Here is a 9,608-nt window from a genome sequence, read left to right on the forward strand (position 1 = left end):
CCTATTAATCTTGAGTACCTATAGAGTAGTACTGCATCCTTCATATCTCCAAAAATTCTTTAGTTTTATTATATTTATAAGAGAAAGATAGTCTGTACCATTTTTTTACGGAAAAACACGAGCGGCTGGAGGCGTGACGTGTGGGCGGAGCTAAAGAATCACGAGCGCGCGTAAGCTTTTGCGTTGAGAGCGTCTGGAAGCTGTGACATTACCGTGAGGAAAAAAACATCTTCCAAAACAAACCATGGCTAACAGTCAGATTCAGCCGTATATTTATTATCCAGAATCAGATCCCGAGGCTGAAATTGAACAAGAGCAGCAGCAGCAACGACTACAGCAGGACGTCTCTATGTATTATGTATTGAAACTGTATATATTTGCTTAGCGGTTTTGGAAAATGACTAAGTTCCACTTTATTTCATCTTCTTTTTTTTTTTTGAAAGGTGTACATGTGGGAAGTGCAGTTTGATGCCAACATCGCATGTTGTTTACTTGAGGTGCTTACGCACCGATAGTTAAGTTAACAGCACAGAGATATTTGAAGCAGTTTTACTCACCGCCTGCGGTTCCAACACATGATCGTGACCCTTTTTTGTTGGGACTGCATCATCCTTAAGAAATAAACAATATGCAAATCCGGCATCAAACTGGGCCTTGTTTGTAAAACAAGCATCTTTGAAATGCAGGGAACAAACAAAAACACTCGCACAACTTCGTTGATGCTCTGTAAAAATAAACGTAATCCACTGGTCCCTTAATGCTTTTTGTTTTTTTGTTTTTTTTTTGTAATTATGCAGGGTTGTCTTGCCCTGGCAACCAAAAACACACTTCAGTGTGACATTTCGCTCTCTCGCTCTGGTCAGTGAATGTCTCTGCTCTGCTCTGCTCTACAGGCACGCGCGCGCTCTTCCGGGAGAAGTGCCTTTAGGACCCATATAAGGAAATTCCGCTCCATCTAACGTTAAACAGACCCATACTAGAAAAAACTTTCTGAAACTTGTGACACATAATTGGGGATTCTGCCTACCCTTTGTTGCCTCAACTTATGAAGCCTTACAGAGACAATGGCCACTTGTCTGCTAGGCAAAAATATTTTAACAGAAAGCTCAATGCAGCTCGCGTGGTCATTGAGCATGCATTTGGCATTCTAAAATCTAAGTTTAGGAGGCTCCATTACCTGCAAACGAGAAGCATTTCTAATATCAGCTCAGCAGTCTCAGCCTGCTGCATTTTGCATAATCTTTGTTTATAGCCCAGTGATCAAGTTGTTGTGGTAGGTGATGGTGTTGATGATGAACCCCAGCAACCCCACAACACTAATGTATGTCATTATAGAGACCAGATTTGTGGCCAGATCTAACTTGTATGTTTATACTTAACATACAAAACAAAAGATGAAAATTAAATATTTGAATGTTCAGAAATATTCAACAAATGATAAAACAAACAAACCGATTTTGTGTTGAAATAAAAAAAATATATTTTATTGAACAAAATTAGTTTGTCATTAGAAATTGTTATTTGGGAAAAAAAAAAACATATGACATTTTGGGGAAAGGTGTAAATCAAAAGAGATAACATCTTTAGATTATAATTTTATTGGGGTTCATGTGGGTTCTGTAATAGATGCATAATTTGCTCCTCCACAATTGATCCCAAGCTGGTCACCATCTTTTTTTTTTGAAGGACCTTCTCCGCCTCTCCTTAAGTCGCCGCCATCTCTCCAGATCTGGCCTTACCAGGGACTCAAGCACAGCAGTCCTTCTCTCTGCATGCTCTTCATAAGCGTCCAGGAATTGTAAGTGGTCGTCTTTGCCTTCTTGTGATGTTTGCATTTTGTATGGTAGCAGTTCCTGGCTGTTCATCCATACTAGCACCTACCGGCTGGTCTTGAAGAGAAGACGTTGTGGGCCTGCTTGTGGAAGAGGTCTCTTCCAAACCCAGAGGTATGGAGTGAATGGTGCCAGGTGGTGCAGTACCGATCCCCGATGACCCAAATAACTCATCCATTAGCTGGTGGGGGTGGATGTAAAATGAAAATGACCATTGTTTCAGTCTTGTAACACATGACAATGTTATTTCGGAAACAAAGTAAAGCAACTTACTGTATAGTACTCCCAGGTGATCTTCCCTTCCCCAGTTGCACGGCGCCTGTCTTTCACTCTCTTATAAGTAGTTAACATGTTTGCTAACATGAATTTTCTCACTTGACAAGTTGTAGCCCTTTAGTGAGAATAAGTTTTGTATTTTTTTTATAGAATGCCATTTTGTTCCGAAAATAAAGGTGCTGGTGAGTTTTTGTAAGGTCCAGTAGAAATAGTGTCATTGTATGTGTTATTTCTGTAAAATGGAGGGGATAAGGAGAGAAATAGATCAACAAAGAAAATTATGTAATTTAACAACAGTATTGCCATTGATCTTCCTTACAGTATTTGATGCAATACCTTGAGATTCATGCCTGTCTGACTGGAAGGAAGGGGATGAAGGTTGAATGGATGCTGAAGGGTTTCCACACACTGCACCAGGTTGCAGAGTGGAAGGTGGTGGGTCCTTGACAGTGGAGGTAAGTAGTACAGGGGGCCTAGTGGTAGTAATGGGGCACTGGATGGTGGTTTCACAAAACTGAGGTTTAGGGGTGCTGGCGACCTAATGGAGGTAGTGGGACATGGAATAGGAGGTTGGAGAAGCTTTGCAGCACAAGCTGGAGAGCTGTTTGGAGATTGTAGATGTGGTCAGTGTCACTCAAGAATTATTTCCTGTATATTCTTGTTCATTAAGTAAATGTGTACCTTTTGTTTCAACAGCTTTCTCCATGACATAGGAAAGGAACATTTGATCTGGGGGAATAAATGATAAATAAAACACTTGCACAAATCATTGGTGACTTGTAATTATTTCACAGTCATGTGGTTTACTTACCATTTTGCATTCTTTCAGCGATGTCCTTGGAAACCGTTAGCATGACAACATTGCCTTTGCTGTCTAACACATTAATGGTTACGTTGTCTATTTTGTTGTGTGTTACACAGGGTTATGCAGGTTCTTTATATATCCTAAGAAACAATGGCACCATACCCCACACCTTTTCCATTCATTATTACTTATAGTTAGCAACAATTGCAATTACCATTTTAAGTCCACTTTCAGTTTTGGCTCAACATTTGTACCATTGTTTTCATGATTTAGTGATTAAGTAACTCTATGTATTAATGGTATTAACACGTGCTTAAGATGTGTGTATAAGTGGTGTTTTGGAAGGGTGTCTTCCAAAACAAGGTAACATATTGGATATATACTTTAGCAGTATGACATGGGTGTTTCTGCTAATACAAAATGATAAAAGTAACCTATTAAAAAATTCCCTGGTGGGTATGTGTTTTTAAGAAGGTTTCAGCAACAAGATTTACAGTACCCTCCAGCTGAGCTCTTTTTAACATTTTAAACAACACCAATGATTTTCATATACAGAAAAGCACAATTCTGTTGGATTTATATTGTGATTTAGACCAACTATTTGAAAGTGAACAGAATGTTGTCAAGTTGTTAAGTTGAAGTTACAGCAAGTTGTTAGCAGTTTGCTAACCACATGCAGGTGAAGTATAAACACAGCAAAATAAACTAGAGAATATGAAGAAACCAAACAAATGGAGGAACATAATGTATTATGTATCATTTGTATAGGAGCATACATTTATGACCACATTAGATTGTATGTTTTTAAGATTAACATTTTAGTTATTAAAAATGCTCATTTGAATAGGTTATGTTGCAGAATACTGTAAAAGGTCTGTATAAAAAAGAAAGTCATGCAAAATTAACATACACAAACTCTATATTAACAATAAAGTAAATACAGTAAAACAATATTTAATATATATGATTTATAAGATGAAGACGACATAAAAACGTATTGAACTGTTTTAAAAGTCCATATGAGAATTTCTTAAACTGAAGTCCCCGACTCACAATAAACTTGAAATGCACGTCATCGGTGTCATCCGTGAATACAGCCAATCGTGGATCAGTTGTGTCATCATCAGAAACTGTGCAGCCGCTCTTCAGAAGCTGCGCTGGCTGAGTTCTCCGGCTACTCTCGAATAGCTCTCGCGGTACTTTGATGGCACACGTCACAGTCACGTGGTATCAGCGCTGTATCAAGTCGGACAAAATTTCTAACCGGCATGCACTGCTTCAAGTTGTTACGGTTTACGCTGCCAGAAGAAACACAGAGCAGAGGATAAATGAAATAAGGCTTTTAATATATCCAACACGTGGAGCACAGAGGTAGACACACGTAAATAGCAAGTGAGTAGACCCGACAAAACAGAACTGAAAGGACAAGGCTTATGTACCTGGGATAATGGGGAAACACAGGTGGATGGAATCACTAAATTAACAGGGAAATGGAATACATGGGGAATTGAATAGACACACCTGGGAACTAATCAAACCAAACACGGAAGACAGAAACTGGGTCACAGGGGCAAAAACACACTAAATGAGTCCAGGTATGTAACAGTACTCCCCCCTCCCGGTAGGTGCGTCCTCGCACCGTAGAAACAACCGAGGGAGGCGTGGGTGGGAACTTGGGAGGAGGTTCCGGTGGAGGACAGACTCCCAGGAGGAGGCCAGCAGACAGGGCCTTAACGCGCCAAGGTGGAGCTGGAGACTGGCAGTCCAGCGGCAAACCATCGCGCCCAGATGGTGCGGACTGAGGGTGAGCTGCGGGACTGACTGGCACCAGCAGGGATGACGAGGAACTGGCTGGTCTAGGAGGAGGAGGAGAGAGAGGAAGGATGAGAGGAAAGACAAGAGGATCAGGGTTGGACGGAGCCAGCGGAAGTGGAGCAGATGGACCGGCAGGTCCAGGAGGAGGTGGGAGAGGGAGGCCGGGAGGGAACACAGGATACACAGAAGATTCAGAGCTGGGCGGAACCAGCGGAGACACAGGAAACTCAGGGCTGGGCGGAACCAACTGAGACACAGAAAATTCAGGGCTGGGCGGAACCAGTTGAGAAACAGAAAATTCATAGTTGGGCAAAACCAGCGGAGAAACAGAAAATTCAGGGCTGGGTGGAACCAGCGGAGAAACAGAAAACTCAGGGCTGGGCGGAACCAGTGGAGAAAAAGAAAATTCATGGCTGGGCGGAACCAGCGGAGAAACAGAAAATTCATGGCTGGGCGGAACCAGTGGAGAAACAGAAAACTCAGGGCTGGGCGGAACCAGCAGAGAAACAGAAAATTCATGGCTGGATGGAACCAGCGGAAATGGAGCAGAGGAAATGACTGGAGGAGGTAGGAGTGGGAGATTGAGAGGGTATACAGGGGAATCAGGTCTGGACGGAACCAGCGGAGAAACAGGAATATTAGGGATTACCTCCATAGACCAGTCCATTAGATCCAAAAGTTGCTCCATGTTACCCGAGACCGGATGTAGCTCACCCACAGTTGTGGATGTGTGGGCAGGGCTTTCCTCCATGCCCTCGATCTCCACTAGGACTCCCACGATGCACGGTGTTGCCGGCTCACACACCTGGTCAGTCGCGCTCTCGAGATCCTGCTCCATGTCACTGGATGGCTCGGGCTCTGCGGCTGCAGTGGGCTCTGGCTCCGTGTGGTGGGATGGTGGCTGGCTGGTCTCTGGGTCGGGAGTGGGACTGGCGAGATCCTCTATGGGGCAGAAAGTGAGAGGTGAGCCATTTCTCGCCAGAGTCCACTCCACAAATGCGGCGAATTCCTCCCGAGGACCATCTTCGGGCGACAACGCACTGCACTTGGAGTTCAGGCTGGTGTTGTAGAAGGTGCAGAGCACGTAGTCCGGGTAGCTGATGGCATTAGCTAACAGAAGAAACCGTCTGGTATGGTCCTCGAGAGAACGTCCTTCCTGCTCCTGCTTCCTGCGAAGGAGGAATTCGGGGCTATAGAGGGGTTCCATCGACACTACGAAATGAAAAGACTGTGAAAAAACTAAAACAAAACGGAGTGAAAAACACAGTTTTAGACTCTCTTTTTGGGTCGGGTCTTCTGTTACGGTTTACGCTGCCAGAAGAAACACGGAGCAGAGGATAAATGAAATAAGGCTTTTAATATATCCAACACGTGGAGCACAGAGGTAGACACACGTAAATAGCAAGTGAGTAGACCCGACAAAACAGAACTGAAAGGACAAGGCTTATGTACCTGGGATAATGGGGAAACACAGGTGGATGGAATCACTAAATTAACAGGGACATGGAACACATGGGGAATAGAATAGACACACCTGGGAACTAATCAAACCAAACACGGAAGACAGAAACTGGGTCACAGGGGCAAAAACACACTAAATGAGTCCAGGTACGTAACACACATCAGCCGACGATCGGTTTGCGCAGAGCTGCGTGAAGTCGAACAAGCCTTTTGGGACAGCTTACGTCTTGACGCTGTGACGCACTCGCACTTCACATCCGCACTTCGGAGTCCACACACTTCAGATCCAGTCGGCAAGATGGCGAACTGAGCACACATACTTTGTTGTGACTCTGATCATTAGTCCCAAATTTTTGCATTGAATGACCTTCAGGTTTAGTTTATTTAGTTGATTCGGCTGCATGTGTAATTAAGGTGCATAACTGCACACTGTTGGGTGGTTTTTTAGGACTCTTTAAGCAAAAGATATGCCGAAACCGAAGACAGCTGCAGCAGGTGATGATTCTTTGGGTGCACACGCATTAATGTCTCATGACTATCAGTGAGTATAAGGAGACCGCTGGAATCTACACCTACTAAAATTCCAGTACCTCAAAAAAAAGTAAAAGGGGATGGTCAGCCTGAGGTTTCCAACGCCGCCATTCTTGACACCATAAATAATCTGACAGCCATGATGGAGACGCTTTCGGGACGCAACTAAAGCAGAATACGGTAATGATTGCTGAACTGGCAAAAGGTGTTGAATTTAATGCAAAGGAGATCAAAGACTGCAAATCTGCGTCGAGTAACCTTGGAAAAGAAGTGTCTAAGATGGCAAAGGATAATGCGGAGCTTAAGGAGCGGGTTCAGGAACTGGAGCGTTATAAGCGACGCTGGAATCTCAAGCTTCGCGGTTTAAAAGAGAAAACAGAAGAAAGAATACGGGACGAGGTACTTGGTATCATGGTGAAGATCAAGCCACAGTGGTCCACAAAATTCGAAAGTATGGTGGATTCGGTACATCGCGTAGGAAAGTTGGATATGGGGCGAAACCGACAGGTGGTTATCCAATTCACAATGAGGCACTACAGAGATGAGTTCTGGCGTCTTACGAAGAATTGCTCAGTATGTAAAGATCTGAGCATCAGTTTCGCCGAGCACATCCTTCCAGTCGACAGGGAGGCAAGAGCACTACTGTGGCCGCAGATAAAGCAGGCAAGAGAAGCAGGTCACCGAGCTTATTTTAGAGGTCCATATGGCTACATCGACGGCAAAAGAATCTCTACTACTTAAGATTTTCGCGGCAGTCCTATGTCTTTAATAAGGAACTTAAGAAGGACTCTATAATGTCTGTTTAAGGGACGTTAAGCATTTCTTTCACAGCAAAGTTAATTCGTTCCAATTTACTTTATTCTTGTTCAAATGTTCTCTTTAAAATCAGATTTCTGTTTTTCTTCTTTCAACGTTAGGGGTCTTCGAGATAGCGTGAAACGCAAAGCTCTTTTCTTATTCTGTAAAGGTAAAAAGGCACACTGTTATATGTTGCAAGAAACTCACTCAAGTGTTTTAGATGAGAAATTTTGGACTAATCAGTCATGGAACTAATCGTTCAGCGGGAGTTGCCATTTTGTTTTATAATTGCCCCGGAAAAGTAATTGTATATAAATCCAGTGACAATGGTCACTGGCTCATTTGTGTGCTTTCCATTGATGACATGTTTACTATAATAGGGAACATATATGGTTACAATAATACTAATCAAAACAGGGAAATGATATCAGAAGTTTCTGAAGTTATAATGGGCCTGAAACTTGCATATTCCACAGACAATATTATATTAGGAGGGGATTTTAACATGGTGCAGGATGATTGGTTCGACCGTTTTCCATCTAAATTTAAAAGCCATCACTATAATCCTATTTTATGTAATTTTTGTAATTCTTTTGACCTGTTTGACTTGGTTAAAACCAGATGGGTCAAGCAAATCAAGATTGGACTTCTGGATTATCTCATTCCACATTAAGGAACATATTTTAGATTGTTTCGTATCCTCCACACCAATTTCTGATCATTGCATGATTGGTTTAAATTTAAAGTCTCTGACTGCACGGCGTCGTAATAAGGGATATTGGAAATTTAACACCAATCTTCTTAATTCGGAGGCCTTTTGTCAAGGAGTTAAAAATATTGTTACAGAAGTGACTGAAGATTCTTCATTCTCCTCAAATATTAGTTAAATGGGAATATTTGAAATTTAGAGTTCGTAGTTATTCTATTTCCTTTGGTAAACAGCTAAAAAAATCGACCCATTTAGAAGAAGTTAATCTTATTAGAGAGATAAGTGAATGTTGCAGTAATAGTCAGTCTACTGATTCAGATAGAACAAAGCTTTTATTCTTACAATCCAAACTTGATACTATCTATGTTGAAAAGGTGAAAGGTGCTTATATTCGTTCAAGGGCCAAATGGATAGAAGAGGGGGAGAGAAATTCAGTGTACTTCTGCAGATTGGAAAAGAGCAGGCAGGAGAAAAATAATATACAATCCTTAATTATCGATGGCAATGAATCTTCGAACGCTCATGATATTGCACAAAAAATATTTTCCTTTTATAGTAACTTATATAAATCGAAATTTTCTAAAATTAATGCAGATACATTTTTTGAGAGTATTAAGCCATTTATTCCACAAATCAGTTCAGAGTTTAAAGAGATTTGTGATGCAAAAATCTTGTTACAGGAGTTGGAGAATGCTTTGCAATCTTTACCCTCTGACAAATCTCCTGGCTCCGATGGTTTAATGGCCAACTTTTACAAAAATTTTTGGGATTCTATAAAATGTATTTTATTCAAGGCTTTAACAGAGGTTACTGAATGTCTTTCACTTTCCCATACTATGAAGCAAGGGGTTATAATTCTCATTCCTAAACCAGGCTAAGATCCTAAATTTTTTGATAATTTGCGGCCCATTACATTATTAAATAATGATTATAAATTGTTAGCACACATTTATTCTAATCGTTTGAAAACCGGATTATCACAGATTATAAGTAATACGCAGTCAGGGTTTTTGTGGGGTAGATCGATTCATAATAATTTACGTTTGGTCCTTGATTTGATTGATTATATAGACAAAATTAACGCTGACGGTATCATGTTTTTTCTTGATTTCTACAAAGCGTTCGACACAGTCGAACACCCTTTTATCTTTGCAGATTTAGAATTGTATGGGTTTGGGAAACAATTTAGAAGTATAATTGGTAGTTTATATCGGGATACAAATTGTTCTGTTTCATTGACTTAAGGGACCACTCCACGCTTTAATATAAGTCGAGGTATTAAACAAGGCTGTCCAATTTCGCCTTTACTTTTTATTTTGGCTGCTGAAATGCTTGCTCTTGCAATTAAAAATTTTGACATTGAGCATTTGAAGGTTTTTGA

General features: G+C 41.4%; 1 protein-coding gene across 1 annotated transcript; it reads right to left on the bottom strand.

The window, feature by feature from the left end:
- Positions 1–1,455: 1,455 nt before the first annotated feature.
- On the bottom strand, positions 1,456–9,608 carry LOC127934051 (uncharacterized). Its single transcript, XM_052531236.1, has 4 exons — positions 2,790–9,608; positions 2,445–2,709; positions 2,106–2,340; positions 1,456–2,013 (listed from the first exon to the last, which is right to left on the bottom strand). The coding sequence occupies exon 1, from the start codon at positions 5,933–5,935 to the stop codon at positions 4,442–4,444; it is 1,494 nt and encodes a 497-aa protein (XP_052387196.1). The 5' UTR covers positions 5,936–9,608; the 3' UTR covers positions 1,456–2,013; positions 2,106–2,340; positions 2,445–2,709; positions 2,790–4,441.

The sequence above is a fragment of the Carassius gibelio genome, chromosome A18, assembly GCF_023724105.1.
Source record: "Carassius gibelio isolate Cgi1373 ecotype wild population from Czech Republic chromosome A18, carGib1.2-hapl.c, whole genome shotgun sequence".
NCBI lineage: Eukaryota > Metazoa > Chordata > Actinopteri > Cypriniformes > Cyprinidae > Carassius > Carassius gibelio.

What these genes read in the sequence shown, in the direction of transcription:
- LOC127934051 (XM_052531236.1), bottom strand. Translation starts at nt 5,935, where the DNA reads ATGGAACCCCTCTATAGCCCCGAATTCCTCCTTCGCAGGAAGCAGGAG.